Consider the following 14,192-nt stretch of genomic DNA (forward strand, 5'->3'; position numbering starts at 1 on the left):
AGCATGCTCTTTCCCCTCGGGAATTATCTGCTTCCTTTTTTTACAAGTAAAAAGATGAGGGTGGTGTCTCCTCATTTCCCAGTGTGGTGACTATTTCCCACTCCTTGGTAGTTTATCAGATAATCTGTTTGCATCGAGCATTTTTTGAACGCATCTTTTATCAATGCAGTAAGAAGTTTCTATTCTTTCTGGGCGGGGAAGTTGGCATAGGAATATTATTGGCAGCTGCAGCTGGACTGCCATCTTCAGCTGCCTCATGTGAGACCACACAGTGACGACACTTCCCTGCTATCTAAGTCCTGCTTACACTGTCAGCCGAGTGGCCCTCGAGTTGCGCTGTTGAATAGTCAAGATGGAGCAGAAGCTGGGGCTGATGCTACCATGATATTTTACTAGATTCCAGAGCCCCAACCTGACATGTAGAAGCCAGGCAAACAGTTGTAGGATTGTCTATTAAGGTAAGTGAGTATCAGGCTGGAGCTATGGCTCAGTGGTTAAGAGGACTGTCTGCTCTTCCAGAGGTCCTGAGTTCAGTTCCCAGCAACCACATGGTGGCTCACCACCATCTGAAATGGGATCCAGTGCCCTCTTCTAGTGTGTCTGAAGATAGCTAAAGTATACTCACATACATTAAATACACATTAAAAAAAATAAGTGAGTATCTACTTATTCTTCTTGATTCTCAAAGTGTAATGGGTAAAAACCATTTGTGACTGACATTGGGTTATGGATCATGGGCAACCATAGTGATGACAGTCACCCAGTAGCAGACCCTTACCTCTCAGACACAGTGTAAGTAACAGAGAAACAGTCTGGTCTCTTTAAACAAAACAGTAGCCACCAGGCTACAGTAAGATCCTGAGGCCTGGGCCACCTCTGTGCCTCTTGAGTGGTACCTTGCAGAGTGAAGGCCCAGAGCACCCCCAAATTACCACCTTCAGACAGGTCCTTCCTGTAGCTGATGCTCCTAGGAGCAGGTGTACCACCGTGTCTGTAATGGACTCACTGATATAAATGACCCGGGCACAGAGTGTGGCTTCGTACCAAACCGGCACCCCTCCCCCCAGCACAGAGGTTCTTAAGGGACTGCACATGGGTCCGTAAGGACCGAGGCTTTTGGAATGTTAACTGCTCTGCGCTCCCAGGGGAAAAGCAGTCTATAAATACGAAGCTTTATGGTTACCCTTAGTTACCTCACTTTTTCAGAGCATAACGCAATCTGTCCCGAGCCCCATGTTTTATTTCTGTAGTAGATTCTGCTGTCCTATTTTATAAGTTGTATATCACACCATTATGGTGCTCGCTCTAGTAATTTTTTCTTTTAAAAAAGATATTGTTGTGCTGTTATTTTTACTTGCCTTGAAAAATGGGAGTGAGTGATAACGGAAGGGAAGGCCCTGCTGGTGGGGATCTTTATTTAATTTTCATGGCGGGAAGCCGTCTTGTATGACTGGCTGTCTACTGCTGGGGAATCCAAATTCAAGGGGAGGGGCAAAGGAGGCACTCCTTAAGTTGTTCCTGGAAAGCCGCAGGCTGGTTTTGGGCGAGCAGGGGAAACACAGAAGCATGGAGAGTGGTAGGAAAACAAAAGTCTCAGAGACGAAGCGTGAACGCATGTGTAACGATACGGCACGCTAATTGAAATTAGTCACATAGTAAAGGGAATCCAATGTAAAATGTGCTTGTAATTTTAATATCATTCCAGATAGAGCCGCCTTTAAATTCATACTTCACAAGACTCCAGGGAAAATAAGTTACTAATGCATGGTATTTACAGTGGCATAAGCCGGCTTTCATTTACTCTTGTGAAGTTACTGTGTAAACTACGAGTAATTAAAAGAAAGTGGTTTCTCCCAGTAAATTTAGTTCAGGCTAAAAAGAAATAAATAGAATTGCTGAGATGCTCAGTTCAGTGAATCTGCCTTGAACTGTGTCAGGGGCGTGTTATCCACGAGGATCCTAGGATGCTGTGGGTGAGCTGGGAAGACAGAGCAGTGGCACCCGGGATAGGGGCTCCAGTCAATATTTGTTTAGCAAGCGGTGGGAATCAGGCTGCTGTCAGTGCCTCCCCCTCCCCCATCACGCCAGGCGTTACAAGCCTTTCGGGCATTTGCTTCTCTATTTCTGCCTTCACTTGTAATGTTATGGTCCCTCAGAAAAGCCAGAGACATCACAGAATCCAACAGCCAGCTGAGGGGGTGTTACGGTATTCACACTAGACAGTGCTCGGAGGGCATGATAACCAACGTGAGATTTTCTACGGAGTGTGTGATGTAAATGTTGCAAGATTCTTTTTGCTATGTCTTCTAGACTAATCAAGGTAGGTTAAAAAAAAATCAGAAACAAAAAAAACCCTCTAGACCCCCAAAACTAGCAATAGCTACAAGGCTCCTGGCTACCTCTCTTGAGTTCTTAAGGGAGACCTGAGAATGGCATTAGGTATTTAAAAGAAGTGATACCAGATACTCCATTAATTTTTAGCAATCAGTTAGTGGTGTGGTACCTGTGAGGAACAAGAAACCTAAAGACTGGCTAGGCACACAGATGGCTCCTCCTGTGGCTCACACCTTCTAAGACACTCTCTCTCTCTCTCTCTCTCTCTGAGGTAAGGTGTGTTTATCCATCAGTAGGAAACACACATCGCAGGCTGCGATCACTGGGCTTTTCCTGACAACTCCTACTTTTCTGATGCTTCCTGTTGTTTAGACGGTTGACTTCCACGGGAGGAGACCAACCCGGGCCCGCCCCCACAGAAAGCAAAGGTGTTGAAATGGACCTTAATAAAGCCTCGCTTTCTCTTTAAACCTGGGAACAATGGAAGGTCATGTGACACAGCGGCCTATCATCCAGCACATTAATAGCTGTGCTAGAGTAATTACACTTGTGGTATTTTTGCCTCAAGTGAAATTCTGAAATAAGAGGATGGAAATTATGATACTGCTGATAAATATTAATAAGTGAACTTTTAATTTTTTTTTTTGCCACAATATTCAAAATGCTGAGCATCCTGCTAATGCTGAAGCAGCCCGACGCGCTCGCCTCCGGGGAGAGCGATGCTTTGTGCACTTAAGAAAAAAGTTTAACGGAATTAAAATTTAATATCTAATTAGAGCGAGGCTAATATATTTTGAAATGAGTGGGGGAGCCCGGCGCCTGTGCTGCGGACTGGGGATGGCCGTTAATCTTACCTGTAAAGCTGCATTGAGAGGTGTGCAGTAGGCGTGGCCGCTCTGCATGTTTTTAATAAGGGAAGGGTTACTGCGCAAGAGAAAGATAAAAAAGGCAAAGTTACACGCAATCCGCCCAGAGGTCCTCTCCAAGTTCTGCTTTTTAAAGTTCGATGGTAGCCTTCCACATTTTAAGTTCTTCCCCCACCCAGTCACCAAACCGAAGGAAAGTTAAGCTTTCTGTATCTTTCTTGGGGTCGGGCTGGGCGAATACCTCCGGGGATGAGCCTAGTGGTTCATCCCGGTGAAACTGCCTTAAATTATAACACACTCGGGGATATCTATCCCCCGGGGACCAGGCTGCAAAGGGTTAGCTGCTGCCAGGCTCCGGCTGGAAGGTAAGGCCTGAGTGGCAGGATGCCCGGGACTAGGGGAGGAGCTCTCGGCTCAGAGGTTTCCTTCTTAGTTACACAGGACCCCAACCCCATGTTTACTCCTCCTTTGTAAAGCAGGAGCCTCGGCTGCTGTCTATCCAGTCTGGGAGAGCAAGCTCTGATTTGTTGCCCGTTCTACTGACTAGGTAAAAAGAAGCCACGATACTGGTTTTTAAAAAAGAAAAATAGGGCTGCCCTAGTTAAAATAAATAAATAAGTAAAAAGAAAACACTACAAAATTACATTGGACATACTGAGGGAAAAGTGTGGCTTCCAGTAGGTAATGAGGTTCATTCATCAACAGACTTTGAAGGGGACGACATTATCAATCTTTCCCCTGCACTTAGGACAATTTGGTTTTCAGTTTTTTTTTTTTTTTTTTTTTTTTTTCCGAGACAGGGTCTCTCTACAAAAAGCCTAGGCTGTCCTGGGATGTGCAGCCTTCCTGCCTCAGCTTCCCAGGGGCTGTCATTACAGACAGGCGCACGCCCCCACACCTAGTGTGTTGGTAATGATTGCTGCTCGAACGGGCAAAATAATTATCCCACCACATACATATGGTAACCACCACTTCCTTTCATTTGCGGGAATTGTGGGTAACACGGGAAGTATCTAGCTTTGAGGGCTCCCCGTAAGCTGCTGGATCAAAATGTGGTCAATCATCATCGGCATTAGAGACACAGGAAAAGCATTGTTCTAGGCACTGGCGTTCCAAAGAGAAATGAGCGAGGTACGCGTACACATCACACCGTTCAGTCCCTGCCGCGGAAAGCTGTGGCACTGCTCTTGGGTGGAATGTCATACCACATGGGATGAGTCAACCATGCAAAGCCAAAGCAACAGCAGACACAAGAGAACAAAGCAAGTAAAGGCTCTTACTGTGCGCCAAGCTCGTCAGAGTTTTCACCGGGGCAGTATTTGCGAGGACGGCCTCGTTGAATATGGCGGCCACGTATAAACTCTTCATCATCAACTGTCCAAAAGGACCCAAACTCATCCTCTACTCTGATAAAGCACTTATGCAGTGAGAGGTTGGTGCGAATGGCACCCTGGGATAGGAGCAGCAGCAAAGGAGATGGAGTGGCAACAAAAGGAGGCGGGGTTGGGGGCAGGACAGACATCCAATACAGGGGAACAGGAAAAAGAAAATAAAATGCAATAAGCATAAGCGAATGGCTCGTGAGGGTTAATATGCAACGCCGCCTAAAAGCTACTAGCATGGGATGTAACAGAGACCAGCAAGCAGGGGCAGGGGGACTGGTGGGTATACGAGACAGGAGGGATGAAATGTTCGCTTGCTTCCCTTAACTGAGACAAACGTGAAAGCCAGGTCTTTGGTCTGACGCCGCCTAGCAGCCTCTACGGTACACTTGTTAGCGCAATCCGAGCTGGGCTAAGAAGTTCAAACATGGCGGACGTACCCACTGATCTTTTGTGGCCTCCGTTTTTGGAACTCTACTTCATCCACTGTCCATACTGCCCCTTTAACGTTCTCTACTCGCACAAAACACTTGTGGAGACTAAGATTATGACGCACTGCATTCTGCAGCAGGTATAAAAGAGAGAACATTGACATTTTTTTTTCTATAAGAAAAGACTCAAAAAAAAAAAAAACAAAAAACAAACAAACAAAAAAAAAAAAAACACAGCAGTACATTCAGCCCCACATCTGTAAAACCATCCCCCAGAGCTGCAGCCGCCACCCCCTCCCCCCCACGGAGGACCTTCTTTTGAGTGTCTTTTAGGGAAAAACCTCAGATTATGAATCGATGGTACTCTGGCATTTGAGCCTAATTTCCCGGTACCACACCACCAGAAGACACACTGGTAAATATGCATGCAAGTCCCAAGCAGGTCCCTCCACACAAATCTAAAATATTGTTAAAATGATGTCAAAATCAGTAAAGTATAAGAACTATTCTTTTACAAACCCATCTATGTGGGATTCAAAAAACTATTTTATTTTTAAATCATGAAAGATGAACAGTTTTAAATACACAGCAATGTCTGGCTTTGAGACCATGCCTAGGTTTTATTAAGGAAAGTCCTAAATAGGATTTTACCACCGAGAGTACCATCTTGAACGGCAAAGACAATGAGGGGGCTAACTCGGCCACGGGAGTTCGGCCTCAGCCATGAAGCAAGGCCTTAGCTTCCAGAGTATTTGTGAACATTGGCAATTACTTGGAGAAGCAACTTTAACTAATTGAGCATATGCCAAGAACTTAACAAGCAGGGCTCTCAGTGGCAAAACAACTATATTCCCGCAGTAGGTTTCTACATTTCTTATGTTTAAAAGTCATTGTTGGGCATTGCCGAGTGGGATCCTTCATATCTAACAAAAAGGATACTCTTAATTCAAGTGCAGAGAGGCTCTAAATGTCTCATATTTTCAGGGAAATCCACAACCCTGACTGGATAACCAAACTGGATACACTTCAGTCTTGCCTGACACAATGATGGACTTGAGACTATTACAACTGACTAGTGGCAGCTTTTGTTTTGTTTCGTTTGTTTTTTCACACAGAGTAAGTGGCTTGGGGAAGGCAGAGGCAGCTGACACATGTATTGAGATTTTGGCACCTTATGTAAGCCCTCACTTGAACCTAGCATTGTATTGTTCAGACAAGCTACATTCTTCTCCTACAGTAATTTGCTTTCTTGGTGACAAATCTTGAAACTCTCAGAGGTCTCTCAGATTTCTGGGAAACAATGATTGGTGACTAATCAGGTTACCTAAAAGTTATTCTTCTCTGTGATACACTACTTAGAGGATAAGGGGACACATCTTTATTACTTCTATAACAATCTGCTCACCAGTGGACTCCACAGAATGAGCTCCTAGGGGACTCTGAGGACAGCTGGAAGTAGGCTCCTGATACTGTCATGACTGGCAAAGGCTATGCTTAAAAACAAAGCTCTACACAGGTAAACCGGACCTAGCTTTTAAGGAAACAAATTCTTCTTTAGATTGCTTGGGGAACTATCCCTTCCAATATCATGGAGGAGACAGAAGAAAAGATTTTGCACTTCCCTTGCAAAATCAAGAGAGCACATGTGCACCCGTGAGGGAGACACCTGGGGAGAAAGGCGGTGTCAATCACCGAAGTATCAAAATGCACAAAAAAAAATCCAAAGACTCCAGGGGCTAATCCTGAGCAAAGGTGATTTAGAGGGCTCTGCATATTAAAAAAGAAAGCAACTAAAAATCCAGAGGTTTTAAAAAGAAAAAAAGGATCAGCAAGTGACACCATCCCACTTTTGTCTTTCGGATCATTGTCCCGGTAAGGACACACAGAAAAACTGTCTGCTGAGTACTTCGTGTGGGGCTGTCTGTATTAGTGACACTTCTGCCTTTACTTTGCAAAGCTGGAAAAGTGAGGTTTGAGTTTGAAATTCACATCCACAACTGGTAGTTATTTTGAAATGTGGTCATTTGGTATTTATAAAGAGCAATTTGGAGGAAAATGTCTTCTTTACGCTTCTCCTTCCTAAATTTTTAAAAGTTTTGTAGCTAAAGAGTCATTGTATTTTATCTCCTGAGGCAGGAGACTGAAATGAAGCTAAGACCTGCAGTATAATTTCCTGTCAGCCCCCATGTGGCTAACTAATGAATTAATTCTGTGCCTATACTAATTTTCTTATAGAATCTTAGGAGGAAAAACAAAACATATTTCTTCCTATTAAGTCAAGGAGGTAGAGTCCCATAGAAGAGTACCTGTTGCATTGAGACTATGGATAAGGACACATCTTAAATGCCAGGCAGCACTGAACAGATCTACTCGGCACTATGTGATAAATTCAAACCAGGAAGCTGAGCGAAGGTGTCAAAGGCTATCTATGTAGCCCTGCCTGGCTTTGTACCCAAAATCTCCCTACTTCTCAAATGCTGGGATGCCTGGCACGCACCACCATGCCTAGGCAAGGAGGCTTAACGGAACACAGAATCAATGCTAATGAAACTTAGAAGGGACTCCAAGTGTCTACAGGGTTATCTAGTGGGGAGGTCTGGCAGCTGACCTGGTCTATGGCAGATAGCAGCACATTACATAGTTCTGAAACTACCCTTCTTTCTTGGGGTAACCATGAACCCACTCTTATAATTGATACCTTGCATCCGGCAGAAATCACCCTTTCTGCTGTGTGAGTACATGGATTACACAGCTTCCTCTACTTGTGGGGCGGATGAGCTTTGATCTAACCACTGAAGGATCTTACTCAGCTTGGCTCCTAGTTACGCCCCTGAAAATGACTGTCGGTTACCCATGGTTTATGGAAGTGATAGGGCCAACCTCAGAGTTAAGGGTGGCAATGTCAACTCCCTTCCCTATGCAGAATTCTCCGGCAAATCCAGCCACACCTTTCTTGCAGGGGCTGGGGCTCCTCCATCTGAACACTTCAGTCGCAATGAAATGCTTCTCCTAGTCACATTCCCAGTGCAAGGGGAATATTCTTGTTGCCCAGTAACTGGATTTTTCTCCACAAGATTCTCTCATCTATAAAGGTCAAAATTCAAGACTGCAAAGCTTACCTTCCACGTGGCTGCATTGCGTCGGAAGTAAGCAAACATTCGTGTGAACCAGTTATAGATTTCGTTTAGTGTTAGCTGCTTTTCTGGAGATTCAAGAATGGCCTGTGAGGCAAGAATCCGAAGAAAGTAATTTATAATCCAGTAACTAGGAACATTCGACGGTGCTCATGAAACTGTGGAAAACCAAAACCAAAACCAAACCAAACCCAAAAATCCCAGAACTGTAATTTAGAGCAAACTCCTCAGACAGGTTTCACAAAATGATCGAAGATTAACAATTGTCTTTAAACGGTTCAATAGCAAAACTTGAAATGGAATTATCTAATTGTTTGGAGTTTTTATTTCTGTTTCCGTACAGAAATATTAATTTATTAGTCATTCATAAAGCAGAATCAAAGAGAAATGCAAAACATTTCACTAGCTGATTAAAGCTCAGTAATTATTTAGAGCTCAGATTAATTCTAGGGATCAGAGATTACTGTAGCTTTGTGATAATTGACTTGCCATCTTTAAACAGCCTCATTCTCACTGTTGTGTGAAATGAATTCCCTAATAATCACATCGTATTGTAATACTTAATCAAAAGCAATTATGTTATATATTGCAGTTTTTAAAAACCTTATAGAAAAGGTTTGAGCATGCTTGCATACTAAGTGGTTTTAAATCTACTTCATCAATATAATATACCCACATACACCTTTTGATAGCATTTCACGGTCCCTGTTATTTACTTACCTGCCTAATTAAAGATGCATATGTAAATGGTGGTCTAACTTCCGCGTTCTTATAAAATTCTTGGTTCTGCGCAATATCTGCTAAATAAGAATCATTGTCCTATTAATGATCACTTTTTAAAAAGGGGCTCATCGACAGGAACTGCAGATTCCCCATGCTGCCCCGGGCAAAGACAGAGAGTAGCTACCTGAAGAAATGGGCACGTTGTATTTGTCTGAGTACCGCCTGCGGATAGGTCCCACCGTGTGCATGCTGGTGGTGGTGATGACAGAGGGGCCTTGGGTGACGGGAGTCAGGGGGGCGGTTGGGGTTGTTGGAGTATGAGGTAAGCTCTGTGGAGAAGCCTCTGAGGCGGACTTGGAGAGGGTGACACTTGATACCAGATTCAGCTGTGAGAAGAAGGATATTGGTTAGAAGGTCTTGAGAAAAGCAAAAAGAAAAAGAAAAAAAAAAAAAAAAACCAAATAGCTACAGAAACTCGAGCAGCCGTGAAAACCTCTCTTGTCCCAGAGGAAAGACTGGGGCGCACCTGGTGAGGGTTACCTCTCCAAATCGGTATGTTTACACGGGACGCACTTTCAGTTAGAGGGATTCTCCCTTGCACAGCAGCAAGGCTGGGGACCAAAGGAACACCAGCTGAGCTACAGTGGCGGGAAGCTGGTTTCTGCAGTGGCGTGCAGTGGTTTCTGGTCTCAGCCACGTACTGCCACGACTGCAAGGCTGCGGTGGGTGATTTTTTTTTTTTTAACCTTAAGATTGCAATGGATTTACTAAGAGGCCACACAGGGTTCTGAGACACTACTACTGAGACCAGCAAGAAATTCTGGGACTCAAGTCCACCGCGCGATTGAACACGCCACGGGGCTGTGGGTGATGGACTTGTGACTTCTGCTCAGCAGTGGCTCTTACCGTGGAGGCAGCCGTCTGTTTCTATAAAGTTGCAATATTTGGTTGCTTAAAAGTTTTAAACAGTCCAACTATGGAAGCGGATGGCTTCTGAAGCACCGTGGGGCAGTATTAAGGAATGCCTCCCCTTCCTTCTGTGCTATTGCACTCTTCCTTACCATTCTCACACTACCTGAAGGGATGAGTCTTCTCTAAAACTGACTGGGACCAGAAAAGCCCCTTGAGTTGGACAAGAACCTAGTGGTTTTCCTCATGTTTATGGAGATATCAAGTACTTCAGAGAGCCCCTCCCAAGCCCCAGAAACATCTATAAAGTACGCTGTCACTCGGCCGACATTTTATCATGCTGCATTTCCAGTCAGCTGCCATGATGTCTCTTGCCACCATCAGATTAAGCACAAGTGTTCTTTGTGGATGGTGTACTGGGAAGACGCCACTTAGACTCGCACAGTAGGAATGCACAAGACTACCCTGTGCAGTAAGTTCCAAAGGAAGAGAGAGGAAGGACCTGATGCCATGAAAGGAACATTACCAGAAAAACCCAGATTTGGTACTCAGAGCCAAATGGTGGGCTTTTCTGTGTTCAGTCTGAGATACTGACTCAGCACAGCATGCGCCCCCAGTGTCGAGAACAGCAAGCTGGGGCACACTCTCGCTGACCTTCAGCAAGCAGGGGCAATGTGGTAAGCTGTCCTCCCAATGGAGCCAGAAAGCCGACCGTGACACACATTTGCAAACCAAGTGCTAACAGTTCGGAGTAAAGACCAGGGACAGGGCAGGGCAAGATGCCATCAGGGAAGAGCAAAGGCTGACCCCTTCTTCCCCTCAGGCCTTAACAAGTGCCCAAGGCTGGCAATCTGCTGAAGTTGGAGGGCGTCAGGAAATTAGTGTAGAAAGATCCTAAATATATAGGTTTGATCCTTCAGATGCTATAAACCTGAGCATGAGGAGACTTTGGAAAGCCACAGATATCTTTCATAAAAATACATCTTCTCAAACACCTGCTCTGAGAGGCGTCGTTTCATTCACACAGTCCTACAAACTACTCGTGTTTTACAAAGACTGAAAAGGAAGCTTGTCCGTATTCTTGACTCAGACCCAAAGTCAATCCACGTTCTTGTATGGTCCTACAGCCTCTGCCCCCTCTACTTATGCCCAGTTAATGTCTAAATGAATGCTATAAACATCTCCACCTCTCAGTTACGCTTGCTTCTGGAAAAGCTCCGGTGAACAGCTTTTATCCTTGCTCATGAATGACACTCAATAAATATTACCAAGAACTTCCACAGGCTTGGAAGCAGAACTAAACCACAGAACTGCTGTCCTTGAAGTGCTTACTGTCAAAAGCAGATGTAAAACCCAGGCAGTTTCTCTGAGGTCTCACCCTAGATCCCGATTTCTCCTTCTAGCCTAAGAACATTATCTCAATGCCCCCTACCAGTTCTGAAAGAAGTTCGGCAAGTCCTATGTGACCATTCAGCAGGTACAAGCTGTCATTTTGAATACTCAGATCTGAGAAGAAACTGGTGAACCCACACACAGAGACATGCCACTAGATGTGCAAAGAATTGGACTCCTGCAGCTTTTCTATGGGGTTTAATAATGCTTGGATCTGTTCTGCCCCAGACAGCAACAATGAAAAAAACAGATCCTTCAAGGTTGGCACAAGACGGGAAGACAGCAATGCAGGCTGAATTTTCTGGATGCTTTTGAATGTAGGTAGGAACTGGAAATAAACATTGAGCCTGAAGAGAGGGTTTACTAGGCTTGACAAATGACACCGTGATTCACACCCACTGCTGGGCTGTCTCTAATAAGCCACAGAGGAAGCGGCCAATCTCAGCTAATTACCAGATAAAAATGTATTGTAAGGACTCTAATTAGGAGATGCGGACGGAGGTGATCTAATGATTAAATGGTACATTCGACTGACCCCACCATGGATGTGCAGTGGTGCACAATGTCGCTGGAATATTTTGTAGAAACAGTAATTTTATTTCGGGGAGGGAGACAGTAATATTTGTAATGATGGCTATGAGGTAAACTAATTAAAAGACAGTTCCTAGAGGAAAGGGGTGTCTGGGAACAGCTGCGGCCATTCCAAACCCAAGTGCCAAGTCTCAATGGAAGAGCTTCAGTCAAGTGGAAAATTTCTGCCTGACCTCTGCCCTTGCTATTAATTTGCAGAAAAACTAATGACACATATACATATTCCCACAAAATTGTTCTAATTGCTAATTTGCCAAAGGAGCCCGGATTCTAAATTAAACATGACTGTAGCCTGCAAGGGAAGAAGAAGATGCTGGGAACTCCAAACAGAGGGAGCTTTGCTACGCAAGACCATCAGAAGGCTGGACCAACCCGCTAATGAGACACAACCCTGGCGGCTGCTGTGCAAGTTCCTCAACTTTTAAACTTCTGTCTGGCAGTCATATGTGCGCGTGTGTCCCGGGGAGAAAAGGTTGGGTAGGGAGGCTACCCAAGGATTCGAAAGACACTGAGCTCACATAAAGCCTGTTCTTACCATGAAGGACCCTACCAAGAATGTTGAAAACAAAAATCGCCAGTCTTACCACAAGCTTAAAGAACAAACTAGGGTGCTGAGGGGATGACTCAGTCAGGAAAGAGCTCGCCTGAGGAGGAGGACTGGAGCGCAAGTCCTCAGCAAGGCGCTGTGATGGTCAACACCTATAAGGTCAGCCCTCAGAAGGCAGGGACAGGAGGACTCTTGGGGACTTTTTGGTAAGAAACAGCCTAGCCGAATCGGCACTCCAGGCTCAGTGAGAGATTGTATCTCAAAAAATAAGGTGGGGGAATGACTGAAGAGTACATGGGACACTGACCCCCCCCCCATATACATGTCTGTGTGCCCACACAGGTACAGATAAAAGAGCAAATCACTGGGACCGGTTTGCCCCCCCCCAATTACCTTGAAATATGTATCTTAATGGTAAATTATTAAATCTTTATCCAATCACCAATAAGAAAGGAAAGCCTTGATGGTTTGTGTTTCTGAGTAAGGTTTTAAAAGAGATTTTGTTTTCTGGGGCATGGGGCCGGAAGGGATAGGGGCCGGGAGGGTTTCTTCCCCTGACGGAAAGCCCGATTTTCTCATTGTGATCACTTTCTATTGAAGAAAAGGTTGCTATGTTTAGAAAAGCTAGTAACGCAGATATTTTTCTCTATGGCAAGTTGCCACTGAAGGGATGATTTCAGCAAAGATAATCTCTTTCAAACGCTGGCCAGGAGCTAAATTCTGATGTCACTTAAAGTTGCTGCAGGCTTTTGGTTTTTAAGTAAAAATACCAATGACTGTGCTATCAAGCCTTTTTTTTTTTTTTTACCATGGTTTGGTTACTGAAGGACTTTTCTTGGGACCTTCTACCACTGAAACTATCCCGTCAGCATCCCAATATCGCACTTTGTCCTTCCTAAAAATAAAAATCAGCCTTCAGTTTTTCTACAGCACATTTCCCTCCCTTGCAAGGATGGTGAGTCACTCGGATTTAAAAAATAATAAACAAACAAACCGCTGGTGTAAACCCCAGACAGAAACTGACTTGCCAGGGAGTATTCCCACAAGAACTTTTTGTTTTGTTTTGTTTTTTTGTTTGTGCTCTTGCTTCTCATGAAAACAGATTCTGAGAACAAAAGAAAAACCTGAAACCAAAACACCAGAGGCCAGGGCTGCACAGAAGGGACTGTGGGCTCGCCGAACTGGTTTCTCTGCTGTTGGCTGAGTGGGCCCGAGCTGCTCAGGTCCTGCCCCACCTGCAATGCTCAGAGACTGGAAGCTGCCTCTGTTGGCATGAATCACCAAGTTCAGCCCCCATGGACAGAGGGCAGGGCAGTGGGTGGCAGAGGAGAGGCCTTTTGAGGGGACTCTGTGCACTGATGGGAGAGCGGCTTATTCTACAGACTCAGAGGGTGGCATTTCTGGCAGGGACAGGGACAACAAACCTGAGGTGAGGAAGGGGACTTAACAAAACCGGTCTATAAAACGGCTTTTGTGTGCCGAGTGTGAGAGTTCCTCTTTGTGACAGTCTGCCATCACTGCTCCAAGGCTCCTGCAGCCCACACCTGATCACCCAGCCCTTGAAGTTCACGGGCTTTTTTTTTTGAAAGGGTAGAGGGAGCACTCTGTTTTGATAGGAGCTAAAAGCTATTTCAAAACAGTCCTAATTGCCAGAGTTGGAGTCTAAGGGGATGTACAAAGGGGTAAAAATCTCGAGCTGCATTTCACTCCAACAGTGTGCTGTGAATTTTTTCATAAAGTAGTCTCCTCTGCCTGTGCTGTAGTTACTTGCCCACCAAATCTCAAAGAATGTGGTTTCTCCAGGCCTGGGGAGTAGTTCTCACAACTGCAGGAACCCCCCCCCAAGCAAAGGCGCTCCCCCATTCCTCATATGAAGTGGAATT

The 14,192-nt window shown here is 44.9% G+C and overlaps 1 protein-coding gene and 1 long non-coding RNA gene across 52 annotated transcripts in view; one reads left to right on the forward strand and one right to left on the reverse strand.

The window, feature by feature from the left end:
• The window catches only part of Foxp1 (forkhead box P1), a 595,264-nt gene that overhangs the window by 11,567 nt on the left and 569,505 nt on the right, over nucleotides 1–14,192 (reverse strand). For 27 of the 51 annotated variants that reach the window (XM_087656767.1, XM_087656758.1, XM_087656759.1 and 24 more), the window contains 5 exon segments: nucleotides 9,055–9,256; nucleotides 8,868–8,947; nucleotides 8,133–8,234; nucleotides 5,023–5,144; nucleotides 3,189–3,258 (listed from right to left, as the gene is read on the reverse strand). In XM_087656767.1, the coding sequence (XP_087512893.1) occupies nucleotides 3,189–3,258; nucleotides 5,023–5,144; nucleotides 8,133–8,234; nucleotides 8,868–8,947; nucleotides 9,055–9,256 (576 nt within the window). 51 annotated transcript variants of the gene reach the window in all.
• The window catches only part of LOC147994993 (uncharacterized), a 38,855-nt gene that overhangs the window by 2,271 nt on the left and 22,392 nt on the right, over nucleotides 1–14,192 (forward strand). The window lies entirely within an intron of this gene.

The sequence above is a fragment of the Rattus norvegicus genome, chromosome 4 (assembly GCF_021556685.1).
Source record: "Rattus norvegicus strain SHRSP/BbbUtx chromosome 4, alternate assembly SHRSP_T2T, whole genome shotgun sequence".
Taxonomy (NCBI): domain Eukaryota; kingdom Metazoa; phylum Chordata; class Mammalia; order Rodentia; family Muridae; genus Rattus; species Rattus norvegicus.